The sequence below is a fragment of the Fistularia commersonii genome, chromosome 15 (assembly GCF_037954325.1).
Source record: "Fistularia commersonii isolate RoL2024-O1a breed Wild chromosome 15, RoL_Fcom_v1.0, whole genome shotgun sequence".
In the NCBI taxonomy this organism is placed as follows: domain Eukaryota; kingdom Metazoa; phylum Chordata; class Actinopteri; order Syngnathiformes; family Fistulariidae; genus Fistularia; species Fistularia commersonii.
The window spans coordinates 12,195,547-12,214,586 of record NC_141298.1 but is presented as its reverse complement, the minus strand read 5'-3'; the positions used below and the strand labels follow the sequence as shown (position 1 = coordinate 12,214,586).

Here is a 19,040-nt window from a genome sequence, read left to right as displayed (position 1 = left end):
GGGTTTAAGGTTACTTTAAAGCAAAATGTTCAAAACTGTTGAGTCCTTTTTGTATTTATGAAAAAAAGAGACTAATTTAAATGATCCACAGGCAGCAAACCAAAAATGCCATCATCCCTCTGTGGGCTGTCATCCTTTTCCTGGCGTGTGTAGTCGCTTCTTAAAAGGAACAGAAATATATTAACACATTTTATTTAGATAATTAATTTGTCCTTTATTAATCCCTGTGGGGAAATTCATTCTCTTGAATTAACCCATCATGGATGAACCATGAGCAGTAGGCTGCCGTCCACCAGCGCCAGGGGAGCAGTTGGAGGTTCAGTGTCTTGCTCAACAACACTTCGACACACTCGGAGGAGCTGGGAATCGAACCAGGAATGATGGGTTTCAAAGACGATTGCCCTAAGTTATGAGATTGCCTTAATCTTCAAATTTAAAATTACTTTTAAAAAATGAATAAAGGGAAGTAAAATACACTTTAAATAAATACAAGTTCATTATTTTCCAAAGCAACAAGGAGCCGCAGCAGAGGGATCAAAGAGCCGCACGTTGCTGAACGCTGGACTAGAAGTACCAGGATACCCCAAACTATCTGGCTCCCCCACTCTAGCTCAAACTATGAGATAGCCCAAACTACAAGACTACCAGAGACTAGCCCACACTGCCAGACTACTGCGTGCTAACTCTACCTACCTGACTAAATCCCCTAGAACTATCCCAAACTATCAGACTGTCACTGACTACTAGACTCCCCTCAACTACCGGACTATCCCAAACTACAAGGCTACCACAGGCTACCTCAAACTAGCAGACTACTGTGAACTACCGACCTACCTGACTACATCACCTAGAACTGCCTGACTACCCCAAACTACCAGACTATCCCGGACTTCCAGACTACCCTAAACTATCAGAGTAGCCCAAACTACCTAACAACCCCGGACAGGACCTAACAACCACCAGACGAACCTCCTCCTCTCTCTTGTTCTGACCCTCTGGATGAAGATGTCAGGATGTTTCACTGGCGCCTGCAGTCTACGTAAACAGAATGTATTTAATCACCCACTCTGAACTGTAAAAAGAAAAAAAATGACAGGGAGGGTTATTTCAGCCAGAGTGGTGGTAATGGTGTGAACCCCCTCCCACCCCACTCCATCCCAACCCCACCACCCACTACACCCCCATCCACCCGGTGGTCACATGGTGGATTTACAGGAGTGGGTTCATCCTTTCATGATGAAACCTGTCAGGCTTTTTTTAATGTGTCCTCTGAGGGACATCCGATGGTTAGGTCCATCTTGGTGTGTGTGTGTTTGTGTGTGTGTGTGTGTTTGAGCGGCGGGCCCCTATCTTGCGGCGGCACATGTCTCGCCCCATGTTGCGAACGCTCCCCCACCAAGCTGTAATAACACACCTCACTGCCGGCTGAAATATTCATAGGCAGGTAAGCTCGGCCAGGCGGCACACACACACACACACACAGATTTCTTATTACCCCCCCTTCTCACCCCCAGGGTCACTTTATTCCACCTGCCTCTTTGACGCCACATGCTCAAAAGGCCCAGGTCTGGAATGCAGGTGGAGCAGAAATACTTGTCCGTTGGAGTCTTCGGTTCCTGGCGTTGCAGGAAGACTGTGATGTGAATACCATGAGATGGGAATAGACCGTTGTCAAGACAATAGTAAGGTGTGAAAAGTAATTCATTCAAATATTAAAAAGAAAGCCTGGATGGCTTCCTGTTATGTAACAGCTTGGTAATAACATGTTATTTGTTTTTATTCCTGTCATTGCTATATGTGGATCTCATAATATTTATTCCCATAACCGGAACACTTTGTTCCACAAAGGTGTCAGTACCTCCTTCCTTTTTGCTATCACAACTTCAGTAGCAATAGTTCAATGCCAGAGAGGAATTTATCAGTGTCCTCTCTGTACCTCCATCATTGTCTGGACCTCCGTTAGTGTATCTTCTGTACCTCCATTAGTGTATCTTCTGTACTTCCATAAGTGTACCTTCTGTACCTCCATTAGTGTACCTTCTGTACCTCCATCAGTGTCTTGTCTGTACCTCCTTTAGTATACCATCTGTTCCTCCCTCAATGTGTCCCATCTTGCCATCTGTCATTATCTCATCTGTACCTTCTGTCAGTGTTTCGTCTATGCCTTCATCAGTGTACTGTCCGTTCCTCTGTCAGTGTTTCATTTGTGCCTCCGTCAGTGTCCTGTCTATACTTCCATTAGTATACCATGTGCGCCTCCATCACTGTCCTGTCTTTAACTTCATCAGTGTCCCGGCTGTACCTCCGTTAGTGTACTGTCTGTATCGCCATCATTGTTTTGCTGCACCTCCATCAGTATACCGTCTGTTCCTCTGTCAATGTCCCATTTGTACCTCCGTCTGTACCATCTTTACCAATGCCTGTACCTTCTGTCATAGTCTCGTCTGTACCTCAATCAGTGTCTGACCTTTTCCTGTCAATCTCATCTGTACCTATATCAGTGTACCATCTGTACTTTAGTCATTATCCTGTTGATACCTTCATCAGTATCATGTGTGTACCTTCTCTTAGTGCACCATCTGTACCTTCTGCCAATATCTTGTCTGTACCTCCGTCAGCATACCGTCTGTACCTCCATCAGTGTACCTTCTCTACCTCCCATCTTTTCCCCCTGCAGTGTCTGGCCTTTCTCCATGTCCGTGTCCTGTCGGTACCTCCATCAGTGTCTGGGCTCTTCTCCTGTGTCTCATGGTGTCTCCTCCGTGTTCCTGTAGGAGTCCAGATCCAGGCTCCCCTGCAGGTCTGAGTTGAGCTGCAGGTCCAGATCCTCCTCAACTAGCTTCACATGAGACGTCTGAGGTTTGTTGATTTTGCCGTTCTTCCCTCCTGACGTTCTTCTAGTCACCATCAGGCTGTAACTTGCATACTCTGCTGCTGCTCTCAGATTTACAGCCGGTCTAGGTGGCTTCGCGGCACCATAAATAAATGCAACGTGTCGGAGAACCTGCGCTCAGCTGTCGTCGTGATGACACTTCCTGTTGTTGTTTATATGAAGGTTCTTATTCATTTTTAGAACATTCAGGTGACAACAAGCAGTCTAACAGAACCAGATCCAGAAGCAGGTCGGACCCAGGAACACCATCCGCTGCAGAGGACTCAGATATCCATTCATCCATCATCTGCAGATCTTGTCGTGCTCACAGGGGCTTCCAGAACAAGGTACGGGGCTTAACCCGGACAGCTCAGCTGTCAATTATCCAAAGTCTGAGCTCTGAGGTGGGACTGGGCTCTGTTTAGCATGATCTTGCAGGTTAGCCTCACTGCTAAACGGGATTACAGTAGGTTGAGGGCGACATGTCGTCATGGTGAGGAGTGTGCTCTCAATGATTGGACGGCATCTTTCAGGCGATCTGTTATTTTAGCAACTGAACCATGCTAACTTTGCTAGCTGGGAACCGCAACACACACACACATGAAGCCGTTCTGTTGGTTTTCAAACCAGAGATTGTAAACCTCACATAAATGGCTTTGGCCAGTTCCTTTTTCCCACGGTATTCGAACGCCTCTCAGCTCACCTGCAGGCCACTGCTCGAGATACTGAGCGGTGTCTTTTTATTGATTTGGGAAAAAAAGAGCCCTTGTGGAAAATCCTCCCACGGAGGTCATGATGCGGTCGGGGAGGCGGCAATGGCGGGCGGTAACGCACCCAACCTACGCTGCTCCTCAGCCGCGAGGTCAAAACTCAAGGTCGCGACCTCACCGTGCAACCGAGAATAGACCCAACGCCCTTGCTTCGCTTTTGACTTTTGTCTTTTGGTCTTCATTTTTTGAAATCCCTCACATTTTTGACAGACAGCTGTGTCCCGTTGCCCCTCCAGTGTGTGTGTGTGTGTGTGTGTGTGTGTGTGTGTGTGCGTGTGTGCGTGTGTGCGTGTGTGCGTGCCTGTGTGTGCATTAGCCATGATGTGGCATTCAAGTAACAGCCTTGATCAGTGTAGACAGCAGACACACACTCGGACACGCTCTATCGGTGTTGGAGGGTGTGTGTGTGTGTGTGTGTGTGTGTGTGTGCGTGTGTGCACATGCATTGGTTCGTATCAACAGTGGAAAACAGCGATGACAGAAATAAATGAATCAGAGGGAGTGAGAGAAGGAAGGATGGATGGATCAGAGGGACAGAAGGAGGGAGGGATGAGGGGGAGAATGAGAGATGGAGGAAAATGGTGGGAGAGGAAAAGTATGGATGATAACTACGGAAAGAAGGAGATTGATGTAGAGTGATGGATGGAGAGGGGGGAAAGAGAAAGGAGGACAGATGGAGGACAAGGAGGGAAAGAGAATGGAAGAGTGATAGAGGGAAGGGAGGGAGTGAGAGAAAAAGAGTGGAAGAGACAGGGAGGGAGAAACAGATGAAGAACGAGGGATGGATTGAGCGAAGAGAAGGGTAAATAAAGAGAGCTGGAAAGGATGAGGAGGTAGAGAGATGACCATGGCTGTTGGTTAGATGGAGGGAGATGTGTATCTGTGGTGACCCCTGAAGGAATTGGCCCAAAGGAGAAGAAGCTATCAAACATCTGCTCATGACATCCATAGTCGGAGAAGATCTCCTCAAGCAAACCTCTAGCTCTATGTCTCTCGCTCTACTTTGAGCCTTCACGCCATTCAAGCTGCGGAGAACCACCATGAGGAACACCTCCAGGATTTCAGACATGGAAGGAGCCCCGTGTGGTCAGGAACATCAGGAACCCGAAGCCTCCTTAGAACCGCACCGTCCTGGAGGATAGAAGGTGTAGGATGCAGCCGGCGTGGAGATGGCCGGAGGTGAATGGGAGGCCTGACAGGTGCATTAAAGATCTCTGCTTCTTCTGCGTCTCCTATTGATTTTTTTTTTTTAACCTCCAAGAAGCCGGCGTTCTCCACGCCACGGCAGGAAAGCTGCCGCCCGCTCACTTTAGATTGGCTTTTATTGACAGGCAAAACTACAAGGTGATGGGGACGCCGTTGGAGAGGGTGGGGGTGGAACCTGAGGAACCCAGTGAGAGAAGAATCAGCACAAGAAGATCATAGGAGAACACAGCAGGGGGGCTGAAATCGTCTGAAGTTAGCATGAAGGCCAACAACTTGTTTAGAAATAATCCAGTGAGCAAACGCCAGGGATTAGCAAAAACTTGCTTGAAATTAGCATGTATGTGCTGGAAATTATCTTGGAATTAGCCCAAATTAGCCTTCATTACATTGGAATTGGCTGGACATTAGCCGGAATTGGCTCAAAATTTGTTGGACATTAGCCTGAATTGGCTTAAAGTGGGCCAGAATTGATCAGAAACTAACCTGGAGTAGCTTGAATCTATGACAGTGTTAGGCAGATATTAGTCTGAAGTAGCTTGAAATTAGCCTGAATGAGATGATGTTTAGCCTGGGTTAATTTGAAATTAGCCTGAATTAGCTGATGATTAGCCTGGATCAACTTGAAATAAGAGTGTTAGCTAGAAATTAGCCTGAATTACATTGAAATTAGCCTGAATTATCTGAAGATTAGCCTGGATTGACTTGAAATAAGACAATGTTAGCCAGAAATTAGCTTTAAGTAGCTTAAAATGAGCCTGAATGTGCTGAAATGACCCCCAAGCCCGCATTTTCTGCATCATATCTGGACCAATTGGTCCACATCTGAATCCTGAGGTCTTCCCAGTCCAGTCCAGTCCAGAGACACGGTCCCTCCAGCCTCCAGGAGGCCCCCTGGTCAAATGAAGCCTCCTCCTCTGGCTCCTCTCAATGAGGACAAACAGTAGCTCTTCCTGGATGACGGAGCTCCTCAGCCTGAGGAGGAAAACTCCTCTGTTGACTTCCAGAACATCAGGATGTTCCTCAGCAACTAAGGAGGAGGAGGAGGAGAACCCTCTCAAGTGGACAGAGGTTTGGTGGTTCACCTCCAACCAGTCTGGAGACGCCATGTGTGCTCCTCGCCACAAGTTCAGCACATCACCGGCTTCAAAGAAATGTGTGTGTGTTCTATTGATTTTTTTTATAAAGGAGAAAACAAAACGAGGACAGAAGCGGGAGGAAAAAAACACGAGCGGGAAGACGAAGGTTGTTAAAGCTGAAAAATCTGAAAGAAGACACACACAGTGACATGCTGGTAGGATGGTGGGCGGACTGAACTCCCTTGTTTGTGTGTGTGTGTGTGTGTGTGCGCGACACAGGTTTAGCCGGAGGCCAAGAAGGGAATTGAACCGCAGCGATTGGGTAAAAACAATAAGCTTGTTTTTTTTCTTTTCCTTTCCAGACTTTCTAATTCCCACCAATGCGTGGAGAAGAAGAAGAAGAGGAGGAGGAGGAGGAGAGGAAACAGCCCCGTCATCCAATTAAATCAACACTAATGTCCTTCGGAGGCAATCAGTGTGTGTGTGTGTGTTCATTAGAATGGCCTCCGTCAGCTGTGCAGCAGGAGGTCCGTCTCCTGCTCACAACACCAGGTAGATGATCCATGACCAGTGAATGACAGGGTGACAGGTTGCATGTTGATATGAAATATGAATGACAGGGTGATTGGATGTCTATATATATATGACGTGAATGATAGGGTGAATGGTTTTATGTTTAGCGTGTGAATGTATGTCACTATATGATGTGTAAATGACAGGATGAATGGTTGTATGTCTATATAACTTATGAATGTGAGGGTGCCTGCCAATAAATGACATGTGAATGAGAGTGAATGCTTGTATGTCTAAATGATGTGTGTGAGAGGGTGAATGGTCGTATATGAAGTTAATGAGAGGGTGAATGTATGTATATTGAGTGAATGGCAGGGTGACTCAATATATGATGTAAATAAGCGGGTGAATGTTTTATGTTTATAGAATGAATGAGAGGGTGAATGGTTTATGTCTTTGACCTGTGAATGAGAGCATGAATTGTATGTCTATAACTTGTATATGAGAGGGTGAATGCATGTATCTTGTGAATGATTGTTTGCCTGGTGCTGCTAACCACCTGTATATTTGTGACCGTAAATAACCCTGCCCCCCCAAATCTAAGAAGACTTATCTCAGATAAGGCTCCGCCCCCCTGGACCATGTGACCACAGTAATGCTCAGGAAAGCGTCCCGACCGCCTCGGGTTCTAACACAACGTTCTCATGGCCTCCTCCAGACCCAGGCCAGCCCCGTCTTTGGCGAGTACTGCAAGAACTTCGAGCAGGAAAAGTACCTCCAAGTGCTGCTCGGGTACTTCATGAAGATGAGAAGTACTTCACGCTGTGAAGGTATCAGCACCGTGGACATGTACACATATCTGGTGTGTGGTCAGGGTGAAGTATCACAGGATTCACACGTACACTGAGGAAGAGGAGGACAGCTTCTCCCTGCAGCTCCTCCATCCAGCACATGGAGGTCAAAGGTCAGGGTCCACACACACACTCAGTCCACAATTTCTGAGAAGGACAGCTCAGAATGACAAGAGACCCCTCCCTCACACATTTAGATATCTACATACAGGGTGACTGAGGGTGTTTGGGGAGGGGAGGGGTCTGTGTGTGTGTGTTTGTGTATGTATGGGATGTGTGTATGTGCATCGCTTTTAATGTAAGTTTATATGTATGGGATTTGTGTGTGTGTGTATGGTCTGTGTATGTATGGGGTCTGCGTGTGTGTGTATGTACATATATGGGATATTTGTGTGTGTGTATGGTCTCTGTTTTTGTGTGTTGTCCAGACGGCTCTGTCTGCAGGTGGTCTCCAGCTGGAGGAGGTTTAACCCTTTCATTTCCGTCTGAACTCCAAACAGGAAGTAGAGTCTTCCTGCCGTTCTTGGGTTATTTTTAGAACACACTTCTTCTGCTCCTGGAATAGCGGTGGACTCCTCTGACCCACCGCAGGCCTCCTGAGCTCCTCCTCCAGAGGACACCTTCACGGGGAGCTCTGGATGTGTGTCAGGCCTTTCCTGGAGAAACACCACCATGGAAGGGTCTGTTCTCCTATCTGCTGCTGCACCGGTTTCTCTGGGTGCTCCCATGGTTCTCCAGGCTGGGTTCTCTACAGGTTCTCCGTCTCCCGTCCAGAAAAGGAGGACTCCAAGGTGTCTGTAGGACACAGTGAAGGAGAGGGCGTGCGCTTAAATGATTGACAGCTGACTTGTCCATGTTAAGCCCCGCCCCTTGCCGCTCTGTGGGCAGTGATTGGCTCGGCACCCCCAGGTGAGATGTTGACACTACCATCGCTTCCTCTACTTGTAATATTACTGCTACCATGGTTACAAACTACCACTAAAGTAATAATATAACTAATACTACAAGTACTGCACATACGACTTGAGATGGGTGTAAACCACTTAATATAGAAGATGCAAAATACTCTTAATACTATGAATCAATTCTGCCACTTTTACTGTTTTTCTAGTTAGTGATGGTATTTCACCTATGATTGTAGTACTCTCAGTGATCCTTTTACCACTAATAGTGCTCGTCATCCTGAGTAAACGTAGTGTTTGGGCTTTCAGCAATATTGCAATACTGCTCGTGCTGCTGTTACTGCTGATAGCTTTACTAATCCTCCTTATGAGGAATATTACTTCTGTTGTCAGTAATATTGTAATACTCATTGTGCTGCTGTTACTATTATAGTAGTTACACCCCTGCTAATAAATACTAGTATTTCGCTTACTAACATTCATGGGTAATACACCTTATTCTGCTGTTACTACTATATGTATTTGCAATGTTGCGACGAAATTACAGTACTTCTGTTGATGACATTTTTGTAGTAAGCCTAGTCCTCCTGTCATGACTCAAAGTATTAGCACATGGCTAATAAACAATAATACTTATGCTGTCAAAAAGATTTTATAACTTCATGTGCTGCTGTTACTACCAGTAATGAGTAATCCTGACAGCAAACAGAGTAACTTTACTCTTAGGAGCATTGTTATACTCCTAGTGCCGCTGTTTCTACGAATCATAGTAGCTATTCCTGCTAAGAAGCAATAGTACTCCTTCTGTCAGTACGATTGTACTACTCCTTAGTAGTACTCCTGGTTTCCGCAGTTGTTACTAATCGCAGTACAATTGTACTTCTCCTTAATAATACTCCTTGACGTGTTGTCACTGCTAATAGCATTAGCTATTCTTGCTACTCCTCCTGTCAGTACTATTGTACTACTCCTTAGTAGTACTCCTGGTACTGCAATTCCTGCTAACTGCAAGTGTCATCTTGTTTCTCATTAGTAATACTTGTATGAAGTAGTAATACTCCTGGTGCACAGAAGTAGTGTCTGCACCTGAGCAGTCCAATAGTGTGTGTGTGCGTTAGTTTAATTGACAGGTAATGTGCACTTTAGTGTTGACGTGCACGCTGTTGTGTTGTTCATCTCCTTCCACGGTGTGAAGCTGACAAACATCTGCTCCTCTGATGATAAGTTAGCGCTGGTCCTCTCAGGTGTGCGCGTGTTTGAATTCCACCCGATCGATAATCAATATTGGAGAATGTCTTTTTCACACACACACACACACACACACACACACACACACACACACCTCGTGGTTCCGCCCCCCCCCCCCCTCCGGTGGTTCCGGTCGTTCCCCCGGGCGGACGCTAGGAGCGGCGCTGTCCGCGGTGCTGCCGCCCGACACACGCACACCGTCCGCGGCTGGTGGGACCTCCACCACCTCCTCCTCCTCCTCTTCCTCCTCCTCCTCCTCCTCCCGCCTTCAACCGGAGAACCGGCGACGCTCACGGACCCGCTCCCGCCCCTCCTCCTCCTCCTCCTCCTCCTCCCCCACTGATCTTCTGTGTGTCTCCAGCCTGGAAGTCACTGCTCCTCCTCCTCCTCCTCCTCCTCCTCCTCCTCCTCGCCTCCGACACAAGGACGTGCGTGTGTGCGCGCCTCCGCTCCGCTCCGCTCCGACCTCCGCTCCCCGCCGTGATGAGCCCCTCCGCCCCGCCGCGCCTCCTCCTCCTCCTCTTCCTCCCGCTCTGCGCCGCCGGATCACCGGGAGCCGGTAAGAACTTGGCGCCGTAGTTCCCGCCGTCCGGCGGAACAAAGCGGACACACACACACACACACACACACACACACACACACACACACACACCTACACATGCACGCTTGTAACGGCTAGCCGAGCGTGAGACGCGACCGCAAGTTGACGCGATCGGTTCGGGTTGATCGATCCGTCACAAGTTTGGGGCGTGCGCGTCTTCGAACGCGCACGTTTGGGAAGGAGCGGCTGTGACGTCACCGACGGGCGAACCCCGCTCCTTCTTCGCCTTCTTTTCTTCTTCTTCATTTTGCTGTTCCGGGTTTAATCCCGCCGGATTATCGGCCGCGGCGCTCCCGGATTAGGGGGCGGGGTTTGGACCTCCTCCGCGAACACGCGCCCCGCGGGTCAAGGGGAAGGGGTTCTCCGGTCCCCCGGACCCGGGATTACTATAATCCCGGATTACCGGAGGGCGTCAATTTCTGATGGCGTCACTCGAACTCTCGACCTGCTGCTGTGCGATCGATTCCGATAGATTATTGTCGGCGCACACACACACACACACACACACACACACACACAGGCAGGCAGTCAAACTCATAGTGAGTGGTGTTTGTGTATTTTGAAGCGTCTGGGCGGGGCGGGGCGTGTGTGTGTGACAGACGGTGCTTGGTAATCAGGCTGTAATCCGGGACTTGCTGCAGATTACTGGCCGAGCTGTTTGACATAGTTGAGACACGCAGATGATGAGCGGAGGAGGAGGAGGAGACCTTCTTCTCCTTCTCCTGATGGTCCTTCTCATCTGACTGCTGCCCTTCCTCACCCTCCTCCACCTCTTCATCCTTCTTTCACCATCCCTTCTTCTTCAGTCTGACCCCAGTTGCAGGTAGTATTACTGTGTGTCACCATGCAGGTACAAGTACTGCATCCAATGTGTACTTGGAGTACTTATTGTTCCTTGATGGTAATGGCTCCAGTAAATACTCCTGTACTCTACCCCTATAACACTGCTGCTGTTACTGCAACAGTGCTACTGTTTCTGTTTTTACCGTGAGCTCTGCGACTACTCCTATTACTAGTACTACTAGCAACTCCTCCCCAAAGCACTACTTCTATCACTACACATTCTCATATCAATGTATACTGTGACTTCTGATTACTTCTACTGCTGTTACTGCTTCAGCTGATGGTAGTACTTCCTCCGCTGGAAAATCGGTTTTCTCTTCTGCTGCTATGAGTAAGACGGGTGTACCTCAAGACCTTCTGCTACTACTACTTTGAATACTACTCCAGCTGCTGCCATGTTAATCCTATAACTATACTAATAACAATCCAGGAATGATTGTGTGAGTAAAGTGTTTGGTATTTGTGCTACTGCTACTATTATTAACACTACTGCTGACATTAACAATAATATTATCGTAGTGCTTCTCCTACAAGATCTGCAGAGTTTTGTATCCACACTCCGATGACTGGATATTAACACATTTGTGTTAATAACATGAAGTCAGGATAATAACATGTAGTTGTCATTAATAACATAGTAATAGCACTTAGCCTATTTTTTTGCTAGCAAAAAAATGTATTGCCTCCATTGAGGGAATTCTGGCCGTCGCGTCGTCAGCGGCCCGATTCTTTGTCTGCCCTCTTAACTTTTTGTTTCCTTGGGGATATTCTGCGGAGGTCGTGACCCTCGGGGGCCATGTGACCGGCGTCCAGCGGCGTCGTCTGTTCAAAAATCAGCAACGAAACACCTACTCAAATCCACGTGTTTACAATAAATCGTTAAAAACGACTGCGACCAATTGAACCTTCTTTAATAATAATATTAACGGCAATAATATTTATATAATAATGATACTAATGATGCTAATAAATTAATGAATGAACGATATATAAATGAGATTGGTCATGATAATGTGATGATGATTGCGATAAAAACAACACTAATATGATAATAATAATACTTTTATTCTTGACTAATATTATACATTTTTAATATTTTTAATACTATGGTTATAAGGCCAATGATAATGATATGAAAATAATAAAATCGTATATTATTTTATAAAAAAATATATGACATAAAAATGTATAATATAAAAGTGACTCAACAGACTTTTGTTAAAATGAACCTCAAATTTGAGAAATGAGCAAAAACTGGCATGAAGAATCAATCAACCAATCAATGATCCTGAGTGTTGATTGACAGCAAGCTGTGTCACATGACCCCACCCCCATCGATGGCCACTGTGTGGTTCCACGCCGTCCTCGGTTCTCCAGATGTTCAGCTGTCTGTCAGGAAACCTCCGGGAAGACGCTCCAACGTAAAGCTTTGGACTACAAATCCACGGGCTAGAAAAACTACAACTGTGAATAAGCTTAGCGTGAAATTAGCCTAAAGTGAAGTGCGGGCCGAAACCACCAGGGGAACCCCCCCATGAAAAACACCCCTATTTGATAAAGACACCTGTATTGTTCTGACACCCCCCCCCCAAGTAAACCCACAGCAGTTTTTTTTTTTTAAGTGAAGCAGCAAAAACCAAAAAAAAAAAACCTCATCACTCAAACGCACCACTCGGCTCCAGAGCAATTACCTTCTGTAAATGAACCTCCGCCCCCCCGCTGAACCGCCCCGCGCCCAACCGAACCCCCCCCCCCCCGCGCTCCCCCCAGCAGGTGTTTTTCACACAGTGTGTAAACAAAGTGCCGTCGGGAGGTTGTTTACTGTCGCCGCACCGCAGATTGGCGAGGCGACGGGTGGGAGGGGGGCGGGGTGTGGAGCTTCACCTCCACCACTGCACCCCCCCGGAGGAGAGGAGTGAGTTTGACAGAACTGTTGCCGTGGAAGGGGTGAGCGGAGGATTTTGAAATGAATAAATAAATAAAGGAAGAGTCAGGCGTCAGGCAAAGGCTAGAGCACAGCGGGGGGGTTCGAGTCCCCTCGTAGTGATGCTCCAGAAGGGGGGGGGGGTCAATCAGTCTGACAAGAAGGAATTCAACGCCGCGGCTGCAGTCCCTCACCCCCCCACTCCGCTGAGCAACAGGACAAGGAACTACAAACAGGGTGGACTGCACAAAGAAGAACTACAGATGGGAAAAACAGGAAGAAGAGGTGGGTCACAAACACTGGACTACAAAAGGAATGGACTACAGGTGTGATGGACGACAGACAGGATGGACTACAGACCAAAAATACCTGAAGAAGAGAAGGACTACGTGCAATGGACTACAAAAGGGATGGACTACAGATGGAAAACACAGGAAGTAGAGATGGACCAAAGGCAACGGATGAGGGATGAACTACAGACACAATGGACTATAGACAGGAAACACTGGAAGAAGACAGGCACTAAGGATCGGATGAATTACAGATGCGGTGGACTGCAGAAGGAACGCAAAGGAAGAGGAGATGGGCGGCAGACAAGATGGACTGCTGACGGATAACACAGAAAGAGGAGATGAACTACAGACAATGAACTAACACCAGAAATGGACTAAAAATGGCATGGACTACAGACAAAAAACACTGGATAAAAGAGACGAACAACAAAAGAACAACTAAAGCCAAAATGGACCACAGATGGGATGAGCTACAGACAAGGAACCAGAGCCAGAATAGACAACAGACAAGGAACTGCAGACAAGATGAGGGACAGATGGAAATCACAGGAAGAACAACAGACAGCAAACAAGTAGATGAGATGGACAACAGACAGGGTGGACTACTGATGCGGTGGACTATAAACTGGGTGGACTAGTGATTTAATGGACTACAGTTTAAAGGATAAAGAGATGCCACAGACCGAACAGACATCAAACTGTGCTAACTATGCCAGGAATTGACAACAGATGGAATGCAAAGAAGAGAAACATCTCCGGATGGGATGGGCGATGTGGCAATGTGGTAATGGAACAAGGAAGGATCCTGAAAACCACCCAGAAAGGATCCAAAGAACAGAATGGGTGAACCTGGAGTGGTCTTGAAGTTGTGTTCTTTAGGTCGCAACCTTGAAATTGTGATGGTGAAGTTGTGGTCTTGAAGTCGTGTTCCTAAGGTCTTGATCGGGGTCTACAAGTCATGTTGAAGTCATGTTATGATGACGAAGCCGTGATCTACAGGCCATGTTATTGCAGTCATGATCTTGAAGTCATTGTCTTGAAGTCCAGATGTTGTGATCATCAAATCATGGTCTTGAGGTCATGATCTTGAAGTTGCGAAGTCATTATCTTGAAGTCATGGTCTTAAAGTCACGAAGTTGTGATGGTAAAGTTGTAATCTTGAAGTCATTTTCTTGAAGTTGCGAAGTCGTGATCTTAAAGTTGTGTTTTGAGGCCGTGGTCTTGAAATTGTGAAGTGGTGATGGTGAAGTTGTGATCTTGAGTTCATGATATTGAAGTTGCGACGTTGAAGTCGCTGTCCTGATGTTGAAGTGGTGTTGGTTCCCCTGCCCGGGTCACCTCCTGCTACGCTCCAGCAGATGAAGGTTGTCAAACAGTAAACGGGATTAGGAGCAGACGTTTCTCTGTCCGTGTCTGGATGATGATGATGATGGTGGTGGCGGCGGCTTGCCTCGTCTCTGGGCGGCGTCCGGATTTAGTGTCTCACATTTCACTGGGCGTCGCAGAGATTACGGAGGGGAGCGGAGCTGGCCGGCTCACAAGGATTAAATGATTTCCCTCCGACGCCGCGGACGACGATAATCCAGAACCGCCTTGTGATTAAGACGCGTTCTCCAACTCTGATTTCAGGCGTCATCTGGATTGGACGTCCTCTAATCTCATGGAGGCTGAAGTATCACCTGCAGTCATTAGACAAACACGTTTAGAAATTAGAGTCATTACCGTTTAATAACCACGTAGTTACACATTACTAGCTGGAAATAAACAAATTAGCTTGATCCGGAAAACAAAGGAAATGAAAACAAAATACAAAGGTGTGACCTCACAGTGCTAACAGGAAATACTATTTAATTAACTAGAAAGGACCCAGATACTACTGCTACAATGACTGCTACTGATACTGCTAATACTGCTACAGCTACTAACGTGGCTGCTGCTGATACTGCAACTACTATTTCTGCAATTGATACTGCTAATATTGCTACTATTGCTAATACTGCTACTGCTGCTACCATGACTGCAACTGATACTGCTATTACTGCTACTGCTACTGCTAACTGTGATAATTGTAGGACACAAAAGTATCAGTTACATGTTGTAAAAACAGCAGAAGGAACACACACACATACAGAGACCCACAAAACACACCATCATCCAGTGACACACACTGACACATACACACACACACAGTGTCACAGTAATGCAAAGAGACACACAAGGATTGGACATCATTTACACGCTGACAAACTGAGGCACACACACACACACACACACGTTGTACAAACACTCATTGACACAGCCAAACACAGCCACATAGTGATGACACACACACACACACACACACACACACACATTGACATACATAGATAGTCATTAAGATCTACACACACACATTGTACACGCTGAAACACACTGACCTCGGACAGACACGCTCGCTCACACACACACAAACACATGATGAAACACACAGATACAAATAAATCCGAAACACATCGATGTGCACAGAGAAACACACACACACACACACACACACACACATACACACACACACATACACACACACACACCAACATGGAGATGTAGTTATTGAAATCCACAAATACCAACGTACAGAAACACACAAGCACATACACACAACACAGTGACACACATACACAACACAGTAACACACACACAAACACACACACACACGGCCTGGCGTCCTCGCTCCTCTGCGGATGAGACGAAGACAAACCTTGATCTGAAACAGGAGACACTTCAAAGTGTGGAGATCGAAGGGAGGGTGTGTGCGTGTGCGCGTGCGCGTGTGCATGTGTGTGTGTGTGTGTATGTGTGTGTGTGTGTAATTAGGGAGGTTTTCTGCTAAATGTGTAGGCTTGGAGATGGGGCGGCTTAGAGGAGACGCATGAGAAAGTACATCTGTCACCCCCCACCACCTCCACACACACAGACACACTCACACACACCCTGGCCTCCTCATCCCCACTGAGGGGCTGCTAAATGATGAGCAGAGAAAGTTCAAACCTTCTCCTTCCTGTGAATCTCCTGCTTTTCTCTTCCCAAAGAACACTTTCTGTTTTTTTTTTTTCTCCATCCGGCAGTTTAATCCCTTTGTCTTCGCAGGAGGACGTTCCCTCCTCATCCTCATCTTCACCTTCACTGTGGCTCCTCACGGCAGGAGGGGGTTCCTCCCATGTGCCTCCCATGACCTTTTCCATCTGCTAAAGCCAGCAGAACATCTGCAGCCATCAGGCTAAGTTTCTGTGCTCATAGCAGGAGACCTACTTCCTGTTCTGCAGATATATCCATCAATTCATCCATTCATCCGCCTGCCCATCCATCCGTTCATTCATTCATCAATTCACTCATCAATTCATTCATCGATCCATCAGTTCGTTTATTCATTCATCCACCCATTCATTCATTCATTCATTCATCCAGTCTTTCATTTATCCATCAATTTGTTTATTCATTCATCCATCTGTCCTTTTAATCATTCATTCCTTTCATCAATCTGTCCATTCATCCACTCATCCGCCTGCCCATCCATCCGATCATTCATTCATCAATTCATTCATCGATCCATCATCCATCAGTTCATTTATTCATTCATCCACCCAGTCATTCATTCATCCAGTCTTTCATTCATCCATCAATTGGTTCATTCATTCATCCATCTGTCCTTTCATTCATTCATTCCTTTCGTCAATCTGTCCATCCATTCATCCATCCACCCCTCTCTCCCTCCATCAATCCATTCATTTATCATCCATTCATCCCTCCCTCTCTCCATCCATCCATTCAGCCTCCCTCCATCATCCATTCTTTCATTCTGCCATTCATTCATCCATCCATCCACTACCCATCCCTCCCTGTGACTGGTCAAAAGGCAGTGTTCCCCCTGGACCAATCAGAGGGCCATCTACAGTCATGCAACTTTCACCCTTTCATTCTAACATCTGGTCAGTGTAGGGTCTCCATGAACTTCCTGCATGTTTTCAGACACCCTGAGGAACCCCACTGACATTGGTGGGACGGGTGGTTCTGGGAGATGGTGAAAACGCGCTGTCGGTCGAGCCGCCACGAAGGGGAATGTGGTCACGATCCGTTCCTGCCGCCACTCTTGTTTTTTGTCACAAACTGCCATTTTGTCGCAGACGTCAAGGAGACAAAGGTCGAGAAACGGAGGACCCATTGCCGGGGAAACAGATTAAACTCCCTGTCGGGCGACATTTAATTACCGGTGGGAGCCCCGCACTGGAAATAATCCCAGGGGGATTAGGGATTATAGTCCCCATCGGGATTCAGCCTTCATGCCCCGCGAGTCCAAGCAAACCACTGGAACTGATCTGATGGGAGGAGTGGGCGAAGCTTAACCTGGACATGTCAGCTGTCAATCATCTGACCATTCACCCCCTCATTCCCCTATGGACAATCCGGAGTCTTCATCCAACCAATGACTGTTTTGGACTGAAGATGGCGAGCCTGCTGGAGAGCCTGGAGGCTTCACCTCTAGATTAGAACTTGGAACCTTGTTGCTATTAGACTACGGTCCCAGCCCCTGGTTTGCTTTAGCATCCAGGGGTAGCAAGACGACAGAGCCTGTCAACATTGGTAGTTTGTAGAACCTGTTGCTGCTTGGAACTTTTGTTGTTGATCCAAAATGTGGGTCCGAGTGCCTCCGGAGGGTACGCCTTCAGGTGGAGGTCACTTTAGGAAGGTCACTAAAGGATACTGCTTGCAATCGGAGGCCAAAAGAGGAGGTCGATGACATGGCCACCCTGCAGGCAGAGGGTAGCGCCTACTGATGGAAGCTACTAGTGCATACCTCCTGCAGATGAAGGCCATTAGAGGAAGGCCAGTAGAGGACCGACGTGTAGTTGGATGCCTTACTGAGAATCTAGACTCGAGGGTAGTGCCTGCAGGTGGAGGCTACAAGTGAGGGCCACTAGAGGGTACCAGCTGCAAGTGGAGACCACTCGAGGAACCACTCGAGGAAGGCCACTAAAGGGCCATCTTGCAGATAGGGCTACTAGTGGTTACTTCCTGCAGGTGGAGGCTACAAGTGGAGGCCACTACAGGGTTCTACCTGCAAGTGGAGGCCACTAGAGGAAGGCCACAGAAGGGCCACCTTGCAGGTAGGGCAACTAGAGGCTCCTGCCTGCAGGTGGAGGTTACAAGTGGACCCCTGTTCAGTTGTCTTCTCGCTTCTCAACACCCAGCAACATGCTTGCCACGTCCCGACCTGCTGCCCTCACCGTTTCCTTGCCGTGGTGACTCACCTGCCCCCCCCCTCCCCCCCCTCCACCCTCCAGCCTTACTGAGGACTCTCACAGAGGAAAGGGCAAATCCTCTTCAGCCAATTGAAATTCTTGGCGCCGGCAGTTCCGTCTAATGAACGACGCGTCGTGAATAAAAACACTTTGATTACCAGGAGACCCCCCCCACACACACACACACAGACACACACTGCCCCTCCGTCCACCCCTGGCCTCTTCTGAGCCTTGTCATTTGTGCTCAGACACGTGTGCTGAATGGGTGGATGCTAAGTAACCGCCCCCTCTGTATCCGTCCTGTGATTGGCCTGCAAGGTACCCCTTAACCCCCCCAAAATTCTGAAGGATCCGTCCTACGTTCTGTCGGTTATTTCCGTCTCAGAACCAGCGCCGGGTCGTCTATAAATAGCCTCAAGGCACGTTTTTTAGAGGTTCTCCGGCACAGGTGTTAAAAATAGACAGACAAGGAAGATGAAGATGATGATGATGAAGATGATGATGACGAAGGTGTCGCCCAATCAGCACGCACCTCCAGTTTCCCCAGGGTCAAACCCCAGGCTCCGTCACTCCCTTCTGCCCCTGTACCTATGGTACCCCGCCAGCGATGAATAAATGAACTGGGCCATGAGAGGGTGAACGGTTGGACGGTCAGTGTGTGACAACTG

The 19,040-nt window shown here is 47.6% G+C and overlaps 1 protein-coding gene across 3 annotated transcripts in view; it reads left to right on the top strand.

The window, feature by feature from the left end:
* Positions 1-9,782: 9,782 nt before the first annotated feature.
* The window catches only part of LOC147226536 (seizure protein 6-like), a 44,591-nt gene continuing 35,333 nt past the window's right edge, over positions 9,783-19,040 (top strand). For 2 of the 3 annotated variants that reach the window (XM_086160679.1, XM_086160678.1), the window contains exon 1: positions 9,783-9,997. In XM_086160679.1, coding sequence (XP_086016805.1) covers positions 9,922-9,997 — 76 coding nt within the window. In that variant the 5' untranslated portion in view covers positions 9,783-9,921. Of the gene's footprint in view, positions 9,998-13,841; positions 13,943-19,040 lie in introns of those variants that run through there. The other variant, XM_086160680.1, reaches the window with a different exon arrangement.